Here is a 27,844-nt window from a genome sequence, read left to right on the forward strand (position 1 = left end):
GTTAAAAAACAGGGGGGAAAATCAAAAATATGATTGCCACTCTGAACTTTGGGCAAAAGCACTAGTAGGAATTGAAGCTGTCAGAAGATATGGCTGAACTGAGAAATGGTAGAGTGGTTAATGCCAGACATAATAAAAAATGTAAAAAGTTGAGGTGGGAATAATTGGTGTCTATGAGGAGATAACATGGAAACCTCTCATCAACCATGACTATACCATGCCTAGAGACACAATATATTAAAGGTGAAAGCTTTCACTATCACTCTAGAATAGTGTTTCTGTGTTACATGTTACACACTGCTAATCTCAACCAAATTACTGTAATAGATTGAATGTGAGTCTTTGAGAATGACCTATCATCTTTGATTAGTTCAGAATGCAGCTGCCTGGATGTTTGCTGGAATAGCGTGATGCCTCATATTGAACAGATTCTGAAAGAACTATATTGGTTTCCAGTTACGTTTTCAACTTATGTCCAGGTGCTGATGCTTTGCCTTCAAATCATTACATTGGTTGGGATCTGTATTCCTGTAGTACACTGCCCATATCCTAAGATCTTCCAGGGAAAATCTTTTCCATGTGACCTTGTTATGAAAAGTTTGGTATTTGGTCTTGCACCCACTCAGTGTCCCTTGTTTGTTCTCCCCAAACACTTAGGTCCACCCTCTAGATGTGTTTACTCTTTTTACGCTGCCACCAGTGGATCTAGTCCACCCTATACCAAATGTATGTAACTCAGACGCATACTGCCAATACAACAGGTTTATTGATCTTTGAGTTGGCAAATCACAGATGTAAATCACAAGTGTTCTTTTATTTCTGTTTAAGATCTCTCATTAAAGTACTTGGGTTTGATTACATGTTTGTATACTTATTCACAATAACCACTTCAACAACGCTCTTCGACACTCCAACTTTCCAAGCTCTGTCTTAACTCTCACAGTTCAATAACCTCTCTCCATTCCTCTCGCTGTCCAACTGCCATTCTAACTCCGCCCCTCCTGTCCTTTCATAGGCTCCTGCCCATGAGCACCATACGATGGACAGGAGTGACGTGGGCGTTCCGCCACATTTGGTTATAAGGCAGAGATAGAATCTTTACAAACCTGTCACCTTGACATCAAAACACACTCTCCATAGAAGTGTAGCACTTATAAGTGCACTACTGACTATACGTTCTTAACAGAGCTGGATTAAAATTTCTATATTGAACATTGTTTCTCTTATTTTAGGTATTGTATAAAGGTAGTTTTGTTTTTACTTTTTTCTTGAAAAAAAATTATTTGCTCTTTATAGCCCTGATAACCTAGGGGGAATGAAGGGTGGCCTGAAACTATTCTTAATGGTGGTTAAAGCAAGATAGCAAACCATGCTTTGTTCTCCTGATTGACATGTACAACACAAATCATATTACTCATTGGGCTTTGTTTGCCACAATTGTGTGCCACTGGTGAGGATAGTTTCAATACTGAAAGATGAGATATTACTCTATACCATCATATTATAGGACTTCGACAAAGGCTTGAGATATACTATTTCATTATTAAAAATGAAGGAAAGACTGTTTATGTTATGATTTGTCTTTTGCATTCAGAATGAATTTTTCTCTTTCACTTCAGTCACCTCAAAGTATCACATTTCACAGATATCTTGGTACCGAAAAATCGCAGGTGTTGTAGTAGGCACAGGAGAACACCAGAACCTCTGAGAAGTGCTGAAAACGATGGCTGGTTCTTGTCAGAGACTTTCCAAAGCTCAGGAGAGCAAAAACCTTCCTGAAACAGAAATAACTTGAGAAAGCATTGATTTATTCAGTGAACAATGCTTTTTATTAAGGGGTTTATGGGGAAGAAACTTGGCATGCCATTTATAAGTAAGGCTGCTACTGCAACCACCACATTCAGGGAATTTCTAACCAAGTTTGTCATTTGTCTTTCAAAACAAATGACTGAGAGAGACAACACACTCCCCCGTGTCTCCTGAATGCCTGTTTAGCTTAACGAACACACATGACAGATTAACGTTTCTCTTTTTCAGAAATGATTGAAATATGGCTATAGCAATGCAGTTGCTGTGAGGGGGGGGGAACTTGTGTCTGTGCAATTATCGTTAGTTCTTTCTCAGCCAAACAGAGCAGCAAGTAAACATCCTGACCTGGGTCAGAAAGAAAATGGGCACTTACCACATTATTGATCTAGTCTTTCTTCATGTAGCTAACTCTAATAGTTATCAAATAATGTGCATTCCTAGTCACAGGGCAGTTATTTCACAGAAAAAAACTACATTACTATAGTAACTACATTCCGCTTTCACAGAGGACTTAAAGTAGGTTGCACCAGGAGCATGGGTTCATTTGAAGAAGGACAGACAGACAGATATACTGTAGATATATCTACTACTGAAATGTTTGAGCACTTACTGAGCAAGGCTTACCGGACATTCAGAATCCATTTGCAGTTGATATTTGGAAAGAGCCCATGGCTTTCAGAGGGTTGCTTGTGGTTTTACATTAAATAAAGCTACCAAGTTGGGGAGGAGTGTTCAAGGGTTGGGGAATAAATGAATTATATCCAGTTTCTGGAACATTTTTCTCTTGATAGCTCAGTGGTAAAGCACCCTGGAATCTGCTGCCATTCAGTGTAGACCATGATAGAATTGGCAAGGCCACACATGGCCTTCACCAAGCTTGCGTGCCCAAACACATATACTAGAGGTAGCTAAAGCAAGACAACCAAGGCTTTAGCCCAGTGTCTTGAAATTCAGAGGATGCAACAATTTGCTGCTGGAAGGACACAAACCTGCCCGCCCTAAGGACATATACTACACCTGCCACTCCTCTGTGAAACACTAAACAAATGAGTCTAATGTGGAACTCATATGACTGTTCCACTCTTATTAAAGCTCAGGCATTTCTCCATTCTTTCCCCATGTATGCCAATCCCACGCAAATCAAAGGTTAACCAATGTCAATCCCTAGATGTCAAAATTACTAGTTATGCTCTTGTAATATATGAACATACACACAACATTCATATACCTCTGTGTAGATACATGTCTGTTATGCACAAGTTCTATTCAGTAATTTAAAAATGTTGTGAATATTTAGGCAAACAAAAGGGTGTTCTACCTCAACCCCTCCATCATTGTATCTGTAACTCTCCTACACTTGGAAGGCAGTGAGTCTGAAGAGAGAAAGCTACCCATGCACAGGGGCTTTCCACATGAGTCAGAGAAATGTAGAAAATTTGGTTCCTGGCTCACACGGAGAGCTGCAACAGAGAACGTCTTCAAACATCACTTCCCAGATATAGAAGGGCAACAAATGGGAGGTGGAAAGGGCAAGGGTAGAGTGTTCCATTTGACATGTGAGAATTGTACCTCGTCTTAAAGAATCAAATAGGACTATACTCTCTTTTAGCTGCTGCTGTAGTAGGAAATAAGGAGTTGCTCCTTCAGAAACTGCCCTTTCATGGTGTTTCAGATTCTTTGAAGCTGTGGTTCGAGAGGGAGCCATCTCTTTTAAGATCCCCTCCCTTTCCATTAGAAAAACCTCTTCTTGAAGAGGAGCTTTGAGGAGAAAGAGGAGTGGTGATGGGCCATCACATGACAGCTTTGGTGGCCTTGTCAGTTTAATCTGTAGGCCTGGATGTAGAAAATAGTGAGTCAGATGGGTAATCTGTCTCCTACTTTATGCACCTTGCTTGGTGGATTTTGACATCTGCCTATTACAAACCAACATTTTCCACATGTTTTAGGAGACAGATCAGGTGAGGTTCGTATGACATCCTGTGGGAAGTTCAAGGTGGGAAGTACCACCTTGACATGGGGAGCGGTCTTCTCTATAGAACAGCAGTAATAATAATAATAAAAAGTTCACAGAAATTCAGTTTTGTATCACTAAATGTTATATCATCTAATAAACATTGTTTTTCTTTCCCCTTCTGTTTATGTCTTACTGTTCTTACATATAGAAGATATACAAGTACATTAGACGTATACACATTACTCATTTGTGTAACTGTTTAAGTCTTTAGTCTCTTCACAAAGTACTGACAGGAAGTGAGCTCCATATATCAAAGAAGTTGTAAGTCTGTGTTACTGGCACCAGTTCCTATATCTTGCTTATCAACTAGCCTCACCATTAATGTCCACATTGAACGTGGACATCAGCATGGAGGGCTCTGAAACTCAGGGCATAGACTTCAACACAATCTGAACCCTGACTGTGTAGGGTCCGAGAATGGAAGCTTGGGCACTTAGATTCCCTCCTAAGTCCATAAACATGGAGGTGTGGAGCATTCACAATATTGGTAATAGGGCCAGCTGTTCAACCCTGCCATGTGTGAATAATGCGAATAATGCACAAAGGGCTAATGTGTACAAACAAATATGCTGCTTAGTTTGTAAAGCGAGCAGTATCTCTACTTAGAGACTGATATACAGGCATTTAGCCCACTGGTTGGTCTGCTGCAGGGATGAGATGGTTAATTCCTAAAGACAGCAGACATCTTTGTTGAAGTGAACCAGCCCACTCTCCAAAGCAGTCCTACCCACACCTTTCTGGACCCTGTCAGGGGTTTATGCACTTTTGGTGCAGGTAGGATCACACTGTTTTGGTTCATTTCCAGAGCATATATTTCCAGAAACAAACCAAAAATGAGTCTTCCTTTCAGTTGTCAATATCTTGAAGTGATTTTTAAAAAGAGCCACCTCAGGATATTGGCAAATTAAAAACTTCATCAGCTTCATGGAGGGGCTAAAGATGTGGGTTTTTTAAAGTGCATTAGGGCAGTGTATATGCACTGCATCACTTTTAGAAAAATAAAAGCAAAATGGGAAACTTCCTCCAGGAAGTGGGAGTAGACAGGAGGGAGCAAGGAGGGGGATTTTTGGTTGTTTTTCTTGACTGGCTCTTGATCAGAAGAGGAGAGGGAGGGAAACTCTTCTTGTTATGTCCTTTGCCCTCCTGCTTGCTGTCTCTTCCCACTTCCAGGAGGAAGTTTCTAATTTAGCTTTTTTAAAAAAAAAATAAGTGATACAGCATATATGTACTGCCTAATACAGTTTTTAAAAAATGCATTTCCTTGGTTTCTTCGTTGAGCTGACGAAGTGTTTAATTTACCCGCATCCTGAACTGGCTCTTCTTAAGCTTCTTCAGAATCTTGGTAAATTGACGGCAGACCAAATGGATCTCTTGACATCCGTATGCCACTTAGTGGGAACCTCACATCCAAATGGCATATTGGACCTCCTAGTGATCTTGTTTAGCCTGCACCAAAAGTCCTGAGTTCATGTAACAGTGCTATAGACCAGTGGTTCTTAACATGGGCGATAATGCCCCCCAGGGGCCAATTTCATTTTTCAGGGGGGCAGTAGAACGAAAAGGGGCGGCGTGGGGGCGCTGGAGCAGAAGGGGGGCGGTAGGGGGGCGCTGGAGCAAGCCAAACCTGCTAGGATGGCTGCAGCCTTTTTACAGTGTGCATGAATATATATTTTCCTCCAATTTTAATTTAGTTTCAGACTTTTTGTCTTGAAATTTTTAGTTCCTGCATTTGTTTTTATGCCGTTTTTATATTTCTTTTTGCGTCTTAAAATTCACTTGCAACTAAATCATTAAATCTTACTTTTTTGGGGGCATTTCATTTTCTTGGAATTTAATTTTGTTTTCAGGGGTCATTGGATTTAAGTGTCTAAATAAATAAATAAATAAATAAATAAATAAATAAATAAATAAATAAATAAATAAATAAATAAATAAATAAATGAGATATCATCACCGCGGGGAGGGGAGCGATGATAACTTCCTCAATGGCTCAAGGGGGCGTTTCTTTCAAAAAGGTTAAGAACCACTGCTATAGACTCACTTAACCTGGTAATGAGTCCTGTTTATCCCAGCAGAATTTACATCTGAAAAGAGAGCACATATGATTATATCACTTTAGTGACAGAGAAAAGCCCATAATTACAAAATTCACAGAGTGTGATTAAAATATACCATAAGCATGCAATACATCTCTCCAACCTGCTGAGAGATTGCAAAGGGGGATATGCTTTCTCTGATCTCTTCATTCAGTCATAAGCAGTGGATTTCAAAGCATCTTAGGATACTAGCAAAGAATATTGTTTACAGTTTGCTTTCCAGTTCCTCTCTATAGTAGAAATTACTCACTGCATCTGTTTTCCTTTAGACAGATAAATGAAACCATGCAAGAGAACAACATGCCACTACTATACAGGCAGTAAAACTCACACTACCCCAGTTCTTCCCCTACCTACTGACTAATGGTCAGATACACACTCAAACCCAAATTAGATAATACACAATAGAAGTGACATTCTAAAATGATAATTTCTTTTTGCTAGCCCCATTCCACATTTTGCATATTATTGCTTTTAGCCATCTGGTAGTAAATATGAGTTTTATGTGCAAGTGTGAGGGTGCTCTGAAGGAGCTGGGTGCCTAGAGGGAAAACATCATAATATTAGGAAGTTCATGTTTCTCTTAATGTGTAATTTGACTCTCAGTGTATGGCTTATCTCAAAATATTTCCGTTGTGTTGCTCTGTGTGCTAAGAATATTCTCAGATTTTCTTATTCTCAACAAGAAAAAGGTATCTCAACACATCCCAACATCCCATCAAACACCTACCAACTATTATGAGATTTTTTTCACTCTTACATAAGAAAAAGACTGTTGCTTAATTCATCAGTGGTAGCTTTAGCGAAAAGGATTAGCTTTTGTACAAGAAGGTATTTTGCATAAATACCTTATTTGTATTTTTTTAGCAAAGAAAGAGATCGGCACAGGATGCTGTTTCTCCAAAAACATTTTTGCAGTTTTTTTCTTAAATGTGACACATGCACAAATACATAATCTTGATCAATGGGGGAAAATTTTAAAGAACTTTTCATTCTCATCTCTGAAGACAAAATACGAGGAGATTTACATCTCTGCTGTGCACTGAATTAGAGCAGCCAATGGCTGGATGGAAAAGCTCTGCGTTCCAGATGTTTTGAACCTAAGGATTCCTTTACTCTTCAAGGCATCTGACTTGCTTGTATCACCATTTTCTCTTCTAGCCTCTGTGCAGAAAACAGTTAAAACTTCTTAACTGTTAGAGCAGTGTGACAATGGAACCAGTTAACCTCAGGAGGTGGTGTGCACTCCAACACTAGAGGCATTCAAGAGAAAATTGGATAACCATTTGTCAGATTTGCTTTGATTTGGATTCCTGCATTGAGCAAGGGGGTTGGACTCAATGGCTTTATAGGCCACTTCCAACTCCATTATTCTATGATTCTAGAAGTAATGCATGGTTGTGGCTATGAGTTTTTGAATTTATATCAGCCCCCTCACTAGAGACTGCAGGTCAGAACTTCTAAAGCAGCTTGAGTCATTCATTGCATCTTTTGTGAATTAAGAACTAAGGCAACATACTTGCTCATGAGATGCATTATTTAATTACTTGTGTAACATGTCTTTTCAGAATCCTGAAGCAAAAGTGGAGGGAAGTGAAAATAAAACAAGTTCCAAAGCAGTCCAACTTACTCAGGAGCCCTCAGAAGACAATGAAGTTTTTGGTATGTACATTAAGGACTAGAGTTTTCATGATCCACACCTTAAAACTATTGTGTGTAACCTGAAGAAAGTATCTGTTACAGTTCTAAATTCATATAATGCAAAGAGAAGTTTATTTAAATGATGAAGAGATTAGGTGTGATGATGACTGTAGTTTTGTAGTTGAAACCTGCACTCTCCAATTGACTAGAAGGTGAGAGGAGGTCCAATTTCAAAAGCAAAAGGTGCAAAGTGGAAAGAAGGCAGAACCGTTCCCCCTGTCTGTAGTTCATATACAGTACCTGAAGTGGGCAATGGTGGTCTTCCGGATACTGCTGGATTGTAACCCCCATGACCTCTCAGCTACACGAATCTGCTACACGAATTGCTGTGTGCTGGCCAAGATCAACCAGCAAACAGACAGACAGACAGAGAGAGAGAGAGAGAGAGAGATTTAGCACACCTTCAGTTGGCCCTCAGGAAACGTAGTAGCTAGGATTGTGCCTTAAATTAGCTGTTTCTACCACAAATGGACATTTTTCTGTCACTTCCTATTTCTTGCTCTGAAAAAAAAATGTTGTTCAGCCTGCTTCATTTCCGAATGAAAAATGCATGCTCCATTTTCAGTTTGGAAATGTGAGTATACTAAAATCAGATGTTTTGCAAACTGTAATTCTTATATCCCGCTTCATGGATTGCTGCCTTGTTGTGGCGAAGGGGCTTGAGTAATTCAGAGAAGCTATGGGTGATGCTGTGCAGAGACACCCAAGATGGACAGGTCATAGTGGAGAGTTCTGACTAAACGTGATCCACCTGGAGCAGGAACTGGCAAGCCACTCCAGTATCTTTGCCAAGAAAACTCCATGGACAGAAACAAAAGGCTAAAATATGTGACGCTGGAAGATGAGCCCCTCAGCTCGAAAGGCATCCAACATGCTACTGAGGAAGAGCAGAGGACAGGACAAGTAGCTCCAGAGCTAATGAAGTGGTTGGGCCAAAGCTGAAAGAACGCTCAGTTGTGGACGCGCCTGGAAATGAAAGGAAAGTCCAATGCTGCAAAGAAAAATACTGCATAGGAACCTGGAGTGTAAGATCTATGAACCTTGGTAAGTTGGATGTGGTCACACAGGAGATGGCATGAATAAACATCAACATCCTGGTCGTCAGTGAATTAAAATGGACGGGAATGGGCAAATTCAATTCAGACAATTATATCTACTATTGTGGGCAAGAATTTATTTATTTATTTATTTATTTATTTATTTAATTTATACCCCGCCTATCTGGCCCACCGGACCACTCTAGGCGGCTTCCAAATACAAAATCAAATAATAAAACATAGACAAATACATAATAATCAAGCAAGAACAGCAGTAAATATAAAAAGGAAAAGTAAGAAAAAAATCAAGAGTTGGCTGGAGGGAAGGCCTGAATAAACAGCCATGTTTTTAATTGGGTTTTAAAGGTGCCCAGCGTGGGGGCCGCGCGAATCGCCGGAGGGAGATTGTTCCAGAGGCGAGGAGCCACCGCCGAGAAGGCCCGGTTTCGTGTCTTCTCCTTCCGGGCCTCTCTCGGCGTCAGGCTCCTCAGCCTCACCTCCTGACTTGCGCGGGTGATCCAGGTAGACCTTGGTGGGAGGAGGCGTTCCGCCAAATATTGAGGTCCTAAACCGTTTAGGGCCTTATAAGTAAGCATTAAAACTTTGAAGTTGACGCGGAAACAGATGGGCAGCCAATGCAATGCGGCCAGCATCGGAGAGATGTGTTAATATTTTCTCACTCCTGTAAGGAGCCTGGCCGCTGCATTCTGCACCGCCTGAAGTTTCCGTGTCAGCCTCAAAGGCAGCCCCACGTAGAGCGCGTTACAGTGATCTAATCTTGAGATTACGAGCGCATGCACCAAGGTAGTGAGCGCCCCCATGTCAAGATAGGGTCACAGCCCTATGAATCCCATAGAAGAAATGGAGTAGCCCTCATAGTCAATAAAAGAGTGGGAAAAGTTGAACTGGGATACAATCTCAAATATGATAAAATGATTTCAGTATGAATCCAAAGCAGACCTTTCAACATCACAGTAATCCAAGTTTATGTAGCAACCACATATGCTGAAGAGGCTGAAATTGACCAATTCTATGAAGACTTACAACACCTTCTAGAACTGACACCAAAGAAAGATGTTCTTCTCATTCTAGGGGACTGGAATGCTAAAGTAGGGAGCCAAGAGATCAAAGAAACAACAGTTAAGTTTAACTTATATGCAGAATACATCATGCAAAAGGCTGGACTGGAGGAATCCCAAACTGGAATTAAGATTGCCAGAAGAAATATCAACAACCTCAGACATGCAGATGATACTACTCTGATGGCAGAAAATGAGGAGGAATTATAGAACCTCTTAATGAGGGTGAAAGAGGAGAGTGCAAAAAATGGTCTGAAGCTCAACATCCCAAAAAACACACAAAAAAACCCCTAAGATAATGGCCACTGACCCCATCACCTCCTGGCAAATAGATGGGGAAGATATGGAGGCAGTGACAGATTTTACCTTCTTGAGTTCCATGATCACTGCAGATGGAGACAGCAGCCCCGAAATTAAAAGACGCCTGCTTCTTGGGAGGAAAGCGATGACAAACCATGACAGCATCTTAATAAGCAGAGACATCACCTTGCCGACAAAGGTTCACATAGTCAAAGCTATGGTTTTTTTCAGTAGTGATGTATGGAAGTGACAGCTGGACCATAAAGAAAGCTGGCCGCTGAAGAATTAATGCTTTTGAACTGTGGTGGTGGAGGAGACTCTTGAGAGTCCCTTGGACTGCAAGGAGAACAGACCAATCAATTCTGAAAGAAATCAACCCTGAGTGCTCACTGGAAGGACAGATCCTGAAACTTTGGCCATCTGATGAAAAGAGAAGATTCCCTGGAAAAGACCCTGATGTTGGGAAAATATGAAGGCAAGAGGACAAGGGGATGATAGAGGACAAAATGCATGGACAGTGCCATTGAAGCTACCAGCATGAATTTGACCCAATTCTGAGAGGCAGTGGAAGACGGGAGGGCCTGGCGTGCTCTGGTCCATGGGGTCATAAAGAGCCAGACACGACTTAATGAGTAAACAACAAAAATTTTCTTATCTCCCAAACTGTGTCAAACTGTGGACAAGCCAAGTAAGGACAAAAGTATATACATCACAACAGGCCTCCAGGTATATTTAATATTTAATAATATATAATAATCTTAAAACTGCAGAGGTGGAAGGAACCCTATGGAACATCAAGTCCAGCCTGTGTCAAAGAGGCACAACGGGGAATCAAACTCCCAACTCTGGCTCCACAGCCAGAGACCTAAATTACTGAGCTCTCCAACAATGTTTTGGACTGCAGGTCCCACCAATTCTTACCACTGGTCATGTCGGGTGAGGCTAATGGGGGTTACATACTAAAACATCTGAAGGCTGGAGATTTCCCGTGGTGAATACCCCAATTAGCAGCACTGTTCTATAGGCACTTTTCTTCATCCCTTACTCTGCTACATGATATCATTGGTACATGACCCCACCATTGCAAGTGAGAATCCGTGACATTGAATTTGGACTGGGGAATGGGCAAAATTGCAGCATGTCACGACACACATGTTATATCATATTACATGAGGGCGGAGGAGAAGGAGATGCCTGGCTGCTTCTTTTTGTCAAAAAAAAAAAAAAAAAAAAAACCAACTCTGGTCTCTGTAACTTTTCATTCCAGTCTGAATTTATTCAAAATCTATTTCAATGGTTAAAATTTACTGTTTCAGCTTCCAGCCATTCCCTAATCCATAAATTTGTCCCCTTTATTTACCTATCAATTTTCTTATCTGATAAATACATCAAACATGTTATGAATCCCAACATCTCGAAGACAACATTTAGAATTTTCCAACATACAGATTTTGTTGCATGGGAATTAAAAGAGGAGCATGAAATCATTTGTGATTCTTAAGTGGCAGCTTGATGGCCATCTGTGAGTTGAGGCAAATGAAGGCTCAAAAAGTAAGAAACAAATCAGACAGAAGGGGGAGATATTGATCTACATTTTCTACATCATCATTACTTTGTGTATGGCTTCAGAAATGAAGTCCCACACCACCAAGGCTTTTAAGCAAGCATATAAAACTTCATTCAGGATACAGTTTCTTTTAGAACCTCTACATGTACCTCTACGATCTAAGCATCTGGTTGCATCCCTTAGTGAACAAGGACAGACAGCAGCTTCTTAGAATGTGAAAATCTTGTGTGTATTTGGTAAAGTACATACGTAACACAGACTTACAATAGTCAGATTTCCTCTTCCTGCTTCTTGAGATACTTACATACAAGAACCCTCCAGGCAGCAATTTCCTGTTATATGAAATGCCTTCTCATTACATGGAACCATGTAACAGAATGTTCAAGACAGAGAATCGACAGCACATAAAAATGCAGATAATTTACATGTCATTGATGAAAATGTTGCTTTTCTTATTGATTTATATGTTCTGAGTTATCATTTATTACACTTTCCCCCACTCTCCCTAGGGAGCTCTTACCCAGCAACCCACTGACATGGTTTAGACTGAGAGATACTGTATTGCTCACTGAGCACGTTCACTGCCTCTTTGTAATCTGGATGAAGGTTTTTTCTAATCTGAAGCTGCGATTACATCGACAAAATATGCAGGAAATGCTTCAGGACTGGGATGGTCTGATTTGCATTTTTTTCATTGATTACATGATGTAAAATCACATGTGAATCAGCTTGGAGTCCCCCCTCCCTCCTACCCATAGATTTTCCCTCCACCGCTTTGACTTATTCCTTTTTCCACAGTAAAGCCATTCACAGCAAATAAAGCAGTGTTTTCATTTAAGCCAAATGCAGGAAACTGTGTGCTTTGGTTGGTGCAATGGTGCAGTGGATGGGTGAGCCAAATAGTGGCATTTCTTTCTTTTTAAAAAATGGCTTGGTGCCAGCATTTTTGTGCTAAGGAAGGAAGGAAGGAAGGAAGGAAGGAAGGAAGGAAGGAAGGAAGGAAGGAAGGAAGGAGACCCTTGTTTACAACTTATTCAGGCAGTTCTCCTATAACCCCATCTCCTGCAGGGCTACAAGAGCTATCTTAACAAACTGCAAAGGCTGTTGAGCCAGTTTCCTCCTCTCTCCTTGTGTGGCCAGTTAGTGCAAATAGACCCAGTAAACATGAATTGCTCAGTGCGACTTCACCGTGCATCCACCTTTTTCTCACTATACAGTTACACCCTCAATCAGTTGCTCTGCTATCATACAAGGGCCAGGGAGTCAGTGATCCATCAGATGTAGTTGGACTTCAGTCCCCATCATTATTTGCCAGTCTGGCCAATGATGAGATATTATTATAGTTAATTGTTCATGAACATCTAAATGGACACAAGTTCCTAGCTTTGCACTACACCATACTCCAAGTTATGAAGTGATCCACAGTTTGGTCAGAATGAAAGAGCACAGGAATGCTCTTAAAAGAAGACATTCAAAATCCATATTAGGGTAATGTCTTTCACTAGCCCAACATAAACTGGACTACAGAGAAACTAGACAGTTTTTATATTTACAAGGCTAGTGATAATTTTAGATGGTATACTACAAAGAAAAGACAATAGAGTCAATGGGATGGCTTCACCTAATAGTTGAGGAATGATATCCCAGCTTCAAATGGCATGAAATCATCTGCCTCCAATGAAAACTCTTGCTGCTGAATGGCTATATTTGGTATTCTCCAGCCATTTTGCTTTAACTTACTATTTCTACCCATAGTTTATATCCCAGCAGGAGAGAGTGCAATGTAGGCTATTGTTCCCCTTGTTTTTCTTTCCCATTTTCCCCTCAAACCTACTTGTTTAGCAAAATCTTTTGTTTAACCCTTGATTCAACAACACCACTCATGCAGATTTTAAATTTATATAAATAGCATTTTTTGTGTGTGTATTTACCCTTGTTCGCCATGCTTCTTCATTTCCACTACCTTCTTCCTGTTGGAATTTAGACTAAGTTTCTTGAGACTTCTCCTTTGTTTTTATTACTTCATAAATTATAAACTTATATTTATACAGTATGCATTAAATCTGGTTGGGTATATTGACAGCATTAGCTAAAATCCGATTGTGGCATAGTAAGTCATGACTAGAGTCGGCCCATTAAATTAATGGAATTGACAGAGGAGTTGGCTAATCAAATCCCCGCTGATTCAGTGGGCCCACTCTAGTTGTAACTTGCTACTAAGCAGCCAAATGTAGAACAGCAGCAAAACCTGTGGTACTTTTTGATGTGAGATCCCCTATTTAAAAAATATTGGTTTTTTTTTAAATTTTGCTCTTCAAAAGCACTAAAGGACCAATGACTGGGTATTTAAATAGTAATGACCAAAATCCTATTGGTGTTTTACATGTGTGAAAGAGGAATTGTGTAAATTGCCATGATTAACAGATGAAGTGCCAGACATTTGACAAGGAGAGAGAAAGAGAAAGAGAAACTGTGGACCTGAACAGTAGAAGGTGATCTTTTTAGGGGAACAGGCCACTGTGTCTTGACTTTGTGTAAACTAAGTTGAACAGATAGATCATAAAATCACCTAGTTATGGAGGAGGACTCTCTTTTTGTTGGTGAGTCTGCAGTAATATATGGAGGCACATTCAGACTGCTATCCTATAACACTTACTTGGAATTAAACCTCATTGAACTACATGAATATTACTTCTGAGTAGCTATGCTGGGATTATACTGTAAAAAGGATCTTAATCGATCCATATATATTAGACATGTTAGATATGTGTTTTTGGTATGTGCAAATGCCTTTTGAATAGTTCAGGTGTGTGATTCTATCTCTTTGGTAACAACATGTCTTTCCCATGTTTTCCACCTGGACTATAGTCATATATTTTACCCAGCTATCTCCTTGCTTCTGGAGGCAACCATTAATAATCTGTACAAATCTTAAACTATATCATCAAAAAGATACAGAAGACTGTTATGTCAGCATGCCACGTTAAAGCAACTGCCAGCTACAAGAAAGATGTTGCTGTCTGCACTGTACATTAAATAAAATAAATGGCAGAGGGTGTTGTGCTATAAGCATTCATATCTGAAACAGGTTGGTGCAATAGAAAAGCAAATTACATTCAGAAAGGAAGAATAAATTATATTATATTATTTATTTATTTATTTATTTTATTTATATCCCGCCTATCTGGTCAAGCGAGGACCACTCCTTCTGTAGAAGTAGTTTTCATTCTGTGTTCTACAATATCTTTGTTGGGTTGCATGTAACATATAGAGTGGTCGTTTTGACCAGATAGGCGGGGTACAAATGAATGAATGAATGAATGAATGAATGAATGAATGAATGAATGAATGGATGGATGGATGGATGGATGGATGGATGGATGGATGGATGAATGCATGCATGAATGAATGAATGAATGAATGAATGAATGAATGAATGAATGAATAAATAAATAAATAAATAAATAAATAAATAAATAAATAAATAAATAAAATTTTTCTTTAGTTTTCATCTACAACAACATTTTTAGCAATGAACTTCTCAGAGCCCTGCTTTAGGTGTGATATTTGCCTACTGGCAAACCTCTTGCAACTGGGGAATTCCCTAAACTTAACATATAACTGATGGAGAAACACTGTGGAAAGAGGGGGATTAAATGGCTGCTACAATTTAAATATCCAGTGTGATGTGGCAGATAGAGTGACAGACTAGGACTCGGGAGGCCTGAGTTCAGATTCCTGCCCAGCCATGGAAACTCACTGGGGGTGTGACAGTGGTAATACCACTCCTTGAATATGACACCTTGAAAGCCATTTCTCTGTAAACCAGTTTTGACTTGATGGTGCATAGTAGCAGCACCATTCAAAGACTTAACTACAGGCTAGTAGATAGCCACTGAGCAACTAATTCATGGCAATTGAGAAATGCTTCCTGGAAATCAGGAAAGGAAGATCTGATTTGTTTCATTTTGTTCCCCCCACCTCTTTTTAGTAATGCAGTGTACCCCAAGAGGGTATTTTTAAAAGCAGTGGCCAAAATCCTGTTGGGATTTTATATGATCCTAAGAGGAGTTGTGCAAATTGCTGTGGTTAGCTGACAAAGTGCTGAACAAACTGGCTAGTGCAAATTTAGGTATGACTTTTTTTAAAAAAAATGCTAGGTCCTGGCTCTCTTCTTTTAGCACTAGCACGATCTGCAGTAGGAGGTGACAAACTTTCTGCTGATATTTGCCAATCAAGTTCATGTTAAAGGCACATCAGGAAACAAAGCATTTTCCCCCTGGTCATTTCTAATGTGGACTAGCAACTTTTTTGGACCTAATATTTAAAAACACCAAATTAGGAGGACCTCAGTATATAGAGAACAGAAAGTCCCTACTTCTTCTATAATTAGGAATATTTTTGATTAGGAATAAATACTGGTCACCACCACTGATCAGTCACCAATATGAAGTGTTGAATGTACTGAACTTTAAATTCCCAAGAAAACGTCTAGAATGCTTCATCACCTGCAACACTTCATATCAGAAATGGGGGAAATTACTTTTTTCCATTGCAGCCCTTGGAACAGCCAAGTGGTTATGTTGTGAATAACACCAAAAGATGAGCTTTTCCCATCTCAACTTCATATTAAAATGAAAACATCCTCCCCAAGACCTATCCTTATTGTCACATGATAGTGCCTTATGCAGCCTGATCACTCCCATTTTGCTCCCCTTGTGCGCCACACGTGAAGCTTCAGTAAAGCTGAGTTTCCCATCTATGTAAAAGTCTTCTGCCATGACACAGATATTAATGAGTTTCCAGACAAGTCACAACTGAAAACAAGCTGGATCTTTGATTTTCAACATTTGGGAACAGTAGAACATACTAGTCACGTTTTGTGCGCATGATCCTTGTTTATATGAAGGCTTATCAAGCCAGAATACATGGTTTACTGTGATATGGGAACATTAAAAAAGGAAGGACGAAGCTAACTTATGCTGAGTAAAACTATTGGTCCAGCTGATCTTGTGTTGTCACTTCTGACAATCTCTCGCATGATTCTTTCCTCACCTCTCCTGGACATCACTAGTACTCCCCAGTGATCTCACATCCAAATATTAACCAGGTCCTTCTGAAATCAGCCCAGATAAACTATGTTTAGGTAGTATGGTGACTGTCACAGGAACATTGTCTCCGCATATCGCATATAAGGAAAAACAGGCTTTTAAATAAAGCCTTGATACAAAATTTATATCATAGATGCTTGGTTTTTTAAATTACTAAGTATCTCTGTTGTAGCAGAAGTAGTTTACATAGACGGGAATAAGCAACTATGTGTGTGTGAAAAAACATATTAGGCTAGGCATCTATTTATTTATTTCATTTTATTTATGTACTACTCTTGCCCAGATCTGGGACTTCAAGATAGGGTATGTGTAGCTGTTGTGGCCAGAAGAGCCTCCTTATATTGGAGACAACATCAGGGAATAAGACATCAAAATAAACTCAATGATATTGAATCTACCAGAAAATAAAGTATATCATATTTACATAAATACCGACAAAATTTGCAGGGAAACAATTGGACCGAAAAGGAATTGAGTCTAGTAGTTAAGAAATGTAAGGAACAGGAAGTTCAGATGCAGTTTGACAGTAGATCCCGCTACTTCAACAATAGTTGCTTCAGGACTTGGACATATTCCATAATGGTCAAAATTGCCTTTCAGTGAAAGACCTCTTTCAAGCAGTTCTCAGATTTTTTAAAATTTTTTGGTGATGTGGACTTGGTTCTTGAACCACATATAAGAATATTCTAATCATTGCAAGAGAGATGGGGGAAGAGTTTTAAAATATTGTATATAAGAGGAGATACTTTTTAAAAATCAGTAAGGAGGTTAGAACAGTTTGATAATTTACAGAAGTGCTCCTAATGTTTCTTTTCTATTGCTTATCGACTAGTAGTTTTAAAAAAAATCAAGCCTTTTTCATTGTAAAAATATAAAACTTGCAAAATAATAAAGCAGGACAGCCATCGAAATATCTGAGAAGAAAACTCCAGTTGGTAGATATGATTAAGCAATAACAATATCTGAGAATGCTGAGTTTAGAAGAACCTCATGCACATGAAAATATTCATTGACAGTTCTCTGGTAATGAGAAATAAGATGGAAAAGCAAGCATAAATGAAAGTAAGCCTGTACCCATTAACTTACCTGATTAATCCTTTTATTGGCAGACATTATGGAGTTGTCATCCTGTGGATGAAGACTGTGAGGTTATTGCAGTTCACAGTGATCTCCTAGTTGGGCAGCTTCTCCCCCGGTTGTAAACATAATTGTCCCTTGAAAACAAGCCACAGCATTAATGCCAACTGGTGACAAACTGGCACAAAGCTCATTCTGATAAGAGAGCAGCGAGAGACTATAGCAGGATGGTGCCATAATCACAGCACAATCTTTCTCTGTTTTTATTCTCTGAAGGTGTGCGTTTTGGTAATGCTGTTATTACTGGCATTGCCCAAACCTACAGTTAGAAATGAAACCTTTCCAAATAAAGTTGACGATTGTTGAAAGTTTCTTATGCGCTCTTACTTGGTAGCAAGTCCATCCAGTGCTATTTATAGCTTTTGACTAGGTTACATAGAGGCCAGAATCCTATAGCTGATTTACTCTTGTGTAAGGGAAATCATACTAAGTCTCGGTGGCAAATCGCCTCTTATTAATAAGGTGCTGGTTGTGTTCACGGATGTATGTTCACTTGTGTGATCACGTATGTGCATCCAGGAGGACAACCATCCTACAAGCCAGCTGTTAGGAAATGCCCACCCTTAGCCCTCATGCCTATTGGTCAACTCTTAGCAAGACTGAAATGAACTTTCTGTCTACTACACTTCAACCTGATGGTTTATTGATCTGTTTTTAAAATTTGTAATGCTGCCAAGAGTAGATCTTTGGCCTAGATAGGTAGGGTAGAAGTCTAAATAAATAAATAAATAAAGTCAATCAGTCAGTCAGTAAGTAAGTAAGGGCAGCTCGTGGTCTGAACACAGGGAGGACCTGACCCTCAAATTTTGGAGCATGGCATTACTCTGATTTCAGTCATGAATCAGCAGTGCTTGATAGGAATGTGTCTTCACTTTTTTTTCTGCAGAGCAACAATCCCAAGGTTGGGGACCACTTGGATTTGCAGACCCACAGGGCTCCTCAGTGCAGCAGAACTAGTGTACCATATTCTGGAATACAACTTTAAAAAGATGTGTATTTTGTGATCCTGGACTGCACATCCCATCGTTTCTTGCCATTGGCTATGTTGGCTCACATTAGTGGGAGCTTTGAGCGAGCAATGTCTAGAGGACTGCAAGTTTATGGTCTAAAGCAGTGATCCCTAATCTTGGGTTCCCAGATGTTCTTGGACTACAGTTCCCAGGATTTCTGGGAATTGTAGTCCAAGAACATCTGGGAACTCAAGGTTGGGAGCCACTAGTCTAAAGAAAACAGAGATGGATCAGAAATACTTTAATAAACATTGCCATTTGAACTGTGTTCCCCAATTATGTAATTGCACCACCGGCATAGTTGTCTGTGGTCATTTTATCAGCTTGACAGTTTGTTTTCTAAAGGACTTAACTCTGATAATAAAATATGGATCCCTAGATTTCTTCATTGAGTAGCTGAAGCACTTACTTTCTTAAAGCAATGCAGTGGACCCTCTACTTACGGAATTAATCCGTATTGGAATGGTGGCTGCAGGTCGAAATGTCTGTAGGTCGAGTCTCCATTGACCTACAATTGTTCCATTTTGGCTTTTTTCTGGTCTGTAAGTCAATTCTCTGGCTGCAAGTCGAACCTAAATTTTGCAGCCAGAGAAGTCTGTAACTCGAAAAGTCTGTAAGTCAAGCTGTCTGTAAGTCGAGGGTCCACTTTAGTTAAAGCAAGGCAATTTTACAGAGATGTCATTTCTGCCAAGAGCACTATCTTATTTTTAAAGGAACCCCTGTAGGGCATATATGGTGGGATTTCAGTTCTCTCTTTCCTCTCCGAAAATATACATTGGGAAGCAACCTGAAAATGGGTGGCAATACAGAGATTTGTAACATGAGTACAGCCTGGTCTGGGCAGTGATGTATACAGCTAGCTGGGTATTGCTGCTCTTGCACCTCTAGTAACATGCTGTCTGGCTAAATAGCAGCTTACTTTTGTAGGGCCTGGTGATTTAATCATAGAATATCCCAAGCTTACCTACTCCGTTTCCAACAAAGACAACAGGATGTTCGATGAACAGGGCAGAAATTATTGTTTGATTTAAAAATGCTTGAAAGAATGAGAGAAGGAGCATGCATCTGCTCTTCAAGTTCCAAAGTTTTAATAAAACATATCTAGATGCTCATGTGTTTGTAGAATATATTTAAAAGTTTTTATAAAATAGATTTATGTGAAAATACAATTGATCAGACATTTTTGGCATCAAATGCCAGCTTCACTCAAAAACACAGGCTCCACTTGTTTCTGTATCCATGTGCATGATTAAAACTGTTGTTTCACAGCGAAATGTCTCTTTTTATTAGTATATAAATTATTTTTACAAAATTCTTTAAGTAATAATGTTTGTGTGCCGTCAAGTCACTTCTGACTTACAGTGACCCTTTCCAGGGTTTTCTATGAAGAACGTATTCAGAAGTGGTTTACTATTCCCTTCTTCTGGGGGTGCTTTGGGACTCTGCAGCTTGCCCAAGGCCACACAGCCTGGCTCTTCTCTCTGAAGGCACAGTAGAGAACTGAACTCCCAACCTCTGACTTTGCGATATATAAACTTTAAAATATTGTTTAAAAGTATTTGGGTGTATGTATTTTTTAAAGAAAACTTCAAATAGACTTTTTGTTTTCTTTTAGACATATAGTAGCTTCAAAAGAATTTTTTAAAGAGAGCTACAGCTCATATCTCTCTAGTCCTAAAATTGGAGGTATTTTCACACACGCTGCTTCCCTGACTGCCTCAAATCCTTTCTCACGCTCTTTGTGTCACACGTGAGAGTTGTTAATGCAAAAGGAAATGAGGATGATCAGATTGTTCAAGAAGCTTCAGTTACAAAGACAGAGGTGTGTGTAGAGACCATTACCGGCTTGCTGGGCAATACAATAAGAAATGAAAAACCTTGAGTGAGATTCAATGCATCATGTTTGATCAGGGTGAAAGAGGTGTGTATGCAAAGACTACTATGGGATACACTGTAGAATTCATTGTTGAAAGTATGAGCATGGTCACCATAAAGAGAAGATAAACGGAGAGATTTATATTCATTCCACCATAATCGTTGCACTGTTTAGTCTCTCCAATTACTGCATTTCCAACCTACTTGAAAGCAAGAAAAAATATTTGAACATGTCAAAGTCATGTTCAAAAAACATTTGAACATGTCAAACTCCTCACCTTGGGGTTGTTTCCACTAAATTTGGTTGTTGCTGAATCAGATCATAGCTCCATTTAGCTGAATCGTGTTAGCTGAGACTGGCAGCAGCTCAAAAGAGTTTCATCATCTCATCTTAGACCTCCAGAGCTGGATAGGACTCTATGAATCATTGAGTCCAGCCCATCAGGGAGGCACAGTGGGGAATCAATCTCTCAACCTCTGGTTCCACAGACAGATAGCTAAGCATTGAGCTATCCGGCACTAAAGATTCTGTCCTTGCCCTATCTGTAGATCCAGGTAGAAACCAGACTCAACTGTATTTGACTTCTGAAATCAGAAACATGTTCAGTATGGCATAGTAGCAACACTGGAGTGCTCCAATTTCAGTGGTGATATCTTTTGTTTAAAGTGCTGTTGTCTCCTAAAAGCTGTACCTGGATGTAACCCCCCAGTGGAATGCAATTCTCAGTAAACACCCATAGCAGTGTGCGGTACATTCCTCTGAAAGCAGTGGGATAGAGTTGCAACCAGTTTTACTTGGGTCAGGGCCACAACATGGAAACAGTACAGAACAAGAAGGGTGTAAACATGAAGCTCTTGCATGAATATAGTATTTTTAATTGACATCAAGATTTTAAATATGCTAGTAAACACAGAAGTCAAAGGGAGAAAGTATAGGTCTGCTAAACCTGTGTCATTATAAGGGGTGTCTCTTTGGGGTTAGGTGGTGTGATTGATCAGTTTTCCGTAAAGGATATGTGGTACTGCATTCAAAGGCTGGCACTCTAGTCCAATGTTAATTGTTCATTTCAAGTCCTTAACTAGACCTCTCAAAGTACATTTTAAAGTCTTCCCTGCTTGAAAAACTAAAGTCGCTTTTTTTTTTTTTAAAGGACTTTTGGATGATTATATGAGAAAAAATTGTATTTTTCTCCCTTTCACTGGCCTGAGGAGAGTTCTTTTAAGGACTGAACAACATAGAATGGAAATGAGTGCCTGGGAATGGAGGTGCTAACTTGAGATGGGGAAAAAAAGAAGTGAAAATAATTCGTATTTGCAGCCTCTGCACACTGGCACTTGGGGAGAAATATCCTGGTGGTGACAAGACGGCAATTCCTTGCAAGTATGGCAGCCGATCCTTGATAATGCTCGCCTTTATTTCAGTCACATTCACTGGATTCTCTCTCTCTAGTGCCTTCCCTATGCTCCTCTCGTCTCTTTTATAGCTCTCATGAAATGCTTGCTTTATTAGGATTTTTCTAAATGCACAGCTCACCAGGGACTCTATAAAGGCCCTCTATTGTAACAGGGCTGGTCCCAAACCAGCTCAGCTCTTAGGTGATAGCACATGAGCAGTTTTTAATAGCCTGGGCAAAAAAGCAAAAGAAAACAAAAAGATTTGTTATTCAGATTATAAATCAAAGCCAGGCACCTCATTAACCAAAAGAAAACAATTTAAGAAATGTAGCTGTTTTGGCAGAAAGTGAGGAGGAATTAAAGAACCTTGTAATGAGAGTGAAAGAGGAGAGTGCAAAAAACGGTCTGAAACTCAACATCAAAAAAACTAAGATCATGGCCACTGGTCCCATCACCTCCTGGGAAATAGAAGGGGAAGATATGGAGGCAGTGTCAAATTTTATCTTCCTGGGCTCCATGATCACTGCAGATGGAGACAGCAGCCCTGAAATTAAAAGGCGCCTTCTTCTTGGGAGGAAAGCGATGACAAATCTGGACAGCATCTTGAAAAGCAGAGACATCACCTTGCCAACAAAAGTCCGAATAGTCAAAGCTATGGTTTTTCCTGTCGTGATGTATGGAAGTGAGAGCTGGACCATAAAGAAAGCAGACCACCGAAGAATTGATGCCTTTGAATTGTGGTGCTGGAGGAGGCTCTTGAGAATCCCCTGGACTGCAAGGAGAACAAACCTATCAGTTCTAAAGGAAATCAACCCTGAGTGCTCACTGGAAGGACAGATCCTGAAGCTGAGGCTCCAGTACTTTGGCCATCTAATGAGAAGAAAAGACTCCCTGGAAAAGACCCTGATGTTGGGAAAGTGTGATGGCAAGAGGAGAAGGGGACGACCGAGGATGAGATGGCTGGACAGTGTCTGCGAAGCAACCAACATGAACCTGACACAACTCCGGGAGGCAGTAGAAGACAGGAGGGCCTGGCGTACTCTGGTCCATGGGGTCACGAAGAGTCGGACACGACTAAACGACTAAACACACACAGCTGTTTTTGGCAAGATAGTCATGTTAATTTGTTTCAGCATGTGTAGCAGAAATTTTTTTTGAAATGTAAGGATTGTGGCACATTGAAGGTTAACAGAATTATTTCACTGTGAGCATCTGCTAATTTCAAGCTTCTTCCTCAGGTGCTAAAACAGATTTAAAAGCAAAAAATACAAACCTGCAAAATACAAACCATCCCCTTTTTTAAAAAAACCCTCTTCGACTGCCAGCCATTAAGGGAAAACCTGCCTGAGGAGAAAGGTCTCTGCCTGCTTGTGGAAAGACAGCAAAGATGAAGCCAACCTAGCTTCCTGATGGAGGGAGTCCCAGAATCTGTGAGCAGCAACAGAGAAGGCCCTCTCCCATATCCCCACCAAGCACTCCTGTGAGGGTGGTAGGACCAAGAGAAAGGCCTCCCCTGAACAGATCGAATGCAAGCGACGGAGTGAGCTCCCGTCGCTTTGTCCCAACTCCTCGCCAACCTAGCAGTTTGAAAGCATGTAAATACGAGTAGATAAATAGGTACCACCTCTGTGGGAAGGTAACCAGCATTCCATGTATAGCCACGCTGGCCACGTGACAACGGAAAGTGTCTTTGGACAAACGCTGGCTCTACAGCTTGGAAACGGGGATGAGCACCGCCCTCTAGAGTCGAACACGACTGACTAAAATGTCAAGGAGAACCTTTACCTTTACCTAGGTTAAGACCAACACTTTGAACTGTGCCCGAAAATGGATCAGCAACTAGTAGAGCTGCTGTAACAGAGAGGTTATGTGACCCCTCTGACAAGACCCAGTTAATGATCAAGCTGCAGCATTTTAGACCTGCTGAAGTTTCTGAACACTTATTATGGGCCACTCCATGTAAAGCATGTTACAATAATCCATTTGGGATGCAACTAAGGCACTGTGCCCAGATCAGACATCTCCAGGAATGGGTGCAGCTGGCAGACTAGTTTTAACTGTGCATGTGCATTCCTGGCCACTGCCTAAACCTGGACATCCAGGCTCAGAGGTGAATCCAGGAGCACACCCAAGCTGCACACCAGGGGGGATTTTAACTCCATCCAGCTCAGTCTGGATCCCTGTTTATTGATCTGACTTTTGATTTACTGTACCAGCACCTCTTATCTTGTCTGGATTAAGTTTTAATTTATGCATCTTCATGCAGTCCATTACTGACACCAGGCGCCAATCTAAGTCATTGGATTTAGATGAAAAGGAGAGATCAATTTGGGTGTCATGCACATACTGGTGACACTGAACCACAGCACTCCAGACAGCCTCGCCCAGTGTTGTTGTTGTTTTTGTAGATGGTAAATAGCATGGGGGACAAAACAGAATGTTGAAAGACACCACAAGCCAATAGCCAAGGTATCAAACAAGAGCATCACCTTCTGATTTCTCCCTCCCCCAAACAACTGGAGCCACCATAAAACACTGCCTCTAAGTGCCATCCCAGAGAGATGGTCCAGAAGGCTAACATGATCATTAATATTGAAAGGTGCTGAGATATGCATCAGAACCAACAGGGACACACTTCTTCTGTCCAATTCCTGGCATAGTTCAACCACCAAGGTAACCAAAGCAGTATCCATCCCATAACAAGGTCTGAAAACAGATGGAAATAGAGCTAGATAATCTGTCTCATCTAAGAACCTCTGAAGCTGAGAAGCCACAACCTACTCTAGCACCTTGCCCCAATGGAACATTAGAGGCTGACCAATAATTACCCAGTACTATGGTATCCAAGGAGGGCTTTTTCAGCCATTTTTTTACTGCTGCTTCTTTTAAGCATACTAGGATCCTGCTCTATTGCAAGGAGGCATTCACCACTCCTTCCACCCACTCAACCTCTCCTTCGGTGGCAGTGTTTGGTAGCCTTCACCTCTCCAAGAGTCCTGTCCACATTAACAGACTGCAAACACTGAAATGTATCCATTAATACAGGACAAGCAGGAACCATAGTTACATCCACAGGGCCTGTACTAGCTATAGCATTCAAGTCAGAGCAGATCCAAGTGATTTTGCCTGCAAAGTGACATATTCTTCACAGAGGACTACAGTGCTGCCTGTGTAACTTTCCTGTAGGTCAGCATATACTAAGCCCTTGACCACTTGAAAGAGCTCCACCACATGCAGGCACAGTGGTGGTAGAGAAGAAAGGCTTCTTCACTCCCACGGAGTAGACCTCTCAATGGGTCCTAGCCTGCGTTCAGTCAGATTAACTCTGAATTTTCTGTCATTGTTGCTCTATTTTCCATTGTACTCATTTCATTGCCGCCAGCTCTCCAGTAACCCAGGGGGACCGTTTGACTCCACTTCGTTGGAGAGGATGCTTAGGACTGATTGTGTCCAAGAGGAGTCACATAGTGCTCTATTTGGTGCCATGCTTGGAATCACAGGAGTAGCCACATGTCAAGAGATGTGGGTGCCTCCAGCAGAATACAGCAACTGTTTAAAGTGTTTCTTCCTTCCCTACACTTAATACATCATCACTTTCCCTAAATCATCCCCTCCCCATCTTATTTTTATTCTGAAATTGCACACACGGAGGCACTGCCTCTGGCAAGGTACCTGGTCTAATATATCTGCAGGTGGAGGAGCCTCAAACACAGCCAAGGAGCCCAAGAGTTTTGTCTCCCAGCAATTCTGCTTCTACCTCCAGTCAAGCTGTCAGTCAAAGTGCGGATCACAGTCACATCCTGTCATCGACCGTTAAATTTTTGTGCTCACTTGGAGTTGCATAGCGCAGAATAACCCCTTAGCATGCCAAAAATTGTGGCTAAATCTGGTGTGTTAATATATATAGTGTTAAAAACCCCTCGTCCTTATTTCATCTGTTCAATGTGCATCGGAATCTGAATAGAACCCACTTCAGCTGTCTCTTTGTCAAATCTCCCTTTGTAAGTTGTTTTCTCCATATTGGTTAGTTTGAGATCTGTAACAGAATGTCCTGGAAGGTTAAGGTGTTCTGAAATGAGCTGTTTTGTATATGTTGGCGGTTGTGATGTTTTATATGTGGGACTTGCTTGGAAATTTCAGATAGTACAGAATGTAGCTGCTTTTTAGTTCCTAAATAACTACACTGGCCTGCTTCAGTGTATAGCTGGTAAAACTATAAAACTGTTGATGCTTACCAATAAATCAGACTTATTCAACTTGGTCCTCTCCATATGTATTAGGCTACAACTCCCAGTGGCTGTGCTGGATGGTGGGGATGGGAAATGGATTCCAGCATATCTGGAGGCAATCACCAGGTTGGGAAAGGCATACAAGCTTAAATCTTTAGAATCACTCTACAACAACTTCTGAAGCAGTGGTTCCCAATAGCATCTTGGGGCCCACGCATTCTTACACCATCTATTTCCTCGAATATTTATTTATTCCCTGGGGCTTTGCACTGACTCCCTTTTCTTGGAATGGATGCAGTAGCGATGCTCAATCCCAACAGTGAGAACTGGCCAACAAGTGTCTTTTTTCATGGTGTGGAAACTCAGACTAGTTTGAAAGTGAAGCAGTCAAAGGTGAAAAACCCTGCCTGAGTTGTGGGTCTCCCCACCATGTACAAACTTCTTTTTCCCCTGTAAGTTGCTATCAGGAGATTTTATAGCCATTAGCCTGAGCCCGCTTGGTGCCGAGGCAAGCTTTCTTGTTGTGGCTTCATTTTCATCTGTCTCCAGGAAAGTGTCCTCATAGTAAGCAGCCCCATATCCTGTCATGTGCAATCCTGTGACTTCAGACATGTGAAACACGACATACTGTCCTTCTCTGTTACATAACAATTTTACCTGCCTAACAGTTTGTTTTCTTGCACTAAAGTAAATAGTGCTTTCCTTCTATATGTAAATAAATGAATTAAATGGTTGCATAACAGAGACTAAGTAAATGCTGGCAGTTTTTCCACAGTGTCTGATTAGGAAGCCTAAGCATAGCGTGTTCTCAAAGTACCCTGCTCTGATAAATAGCGTTAAGAAAAGTGTTGCTTTTGGTTGTCTCCCTGAGAAACCAGAGATGGGTTTAGGATCTTCCACAGCAGTAGCAGCAAAAGCACACGTTACATCTCACATGAGTTGGTGGCACCTAGGGCATGTTACAAAACAATGGCCATCCCGTAAAGAGAGTCCAAAACACATGCATCTGGATTGGTCTGTATCAACAAATGAGGTCTTTTATAACATGAATGGCTCTTAATTGCCTATTCACAACCAAGCTATCCACAAATTTTTTGACATAACAACAGGAGTAGTTTTACAATACTATATTAGTCCTGGAAAAATCCATTTTTGTCCCAGCTAATGTGTGACTGCAGCTAGCTCAGAAGAAACAGGGGAGCCTGAGGAGGTGGTATATAATGTTATATCTCCTGTTATTTGGAAAGGCTTCACGATACCACAGCCCATTTGGCATAACCATGCAGACTTATGCTAAATAGTCCATATACACAGGTTCTTCTCTGTTTGCCTTCTTAGTGCTCTACTTTTTTGTACACCTATGTTTGCAAAGCAACTTCTGTTTACTGTTTCAGCAGACACGGGGACACACACACACACACACACACACACACACACACACACTTTTCATCTCACCCCACTTGTGGAATGCAATGGGATGAATG

The 27,844-nt window shown here is 40.6% G+C and overlaps 1 protein-coding gene across 7 annotated transcripts in view; it reads left to right on the forward strand.

The window, feature by feature from the left end:
- MBP (myelin basic protein) overlaps nucleotides 1–27,844 on the forward strand; it is a 148,858-nt gene that overhangs the window by 58,202 nt on the left and 62,812 nt on the right. For all 7 annotated transcript variants that reach the window (XM_072998733.2, XM_072998735.2, XM_072998736.2 and 4 more), the window contains exon 3: nucleotides 7,488–7,581. In XM_072998733.2, coding sequence (XP_072854834.2) covers nucleotides 7,488–7,581 — 94 coding nt within the window. The remainder of the gene's footprint in view (nucleotides 1–7,487; nucleotides 7,582–27,844) is intronic.

This window comes from Pogona vitticeps, chromosome 4, assembly GCF_051106095.1.
Source record: "Pogona vitticeps strain Pit_001003342236 chromosome 4, PviZW2.1, whole genome shotgun sequence".
NCBI lineage: Eukaryota > Metazoa > Chordata > Lepidosauria > Squamata > Agamidae > Pogona > Pogona vitticeps.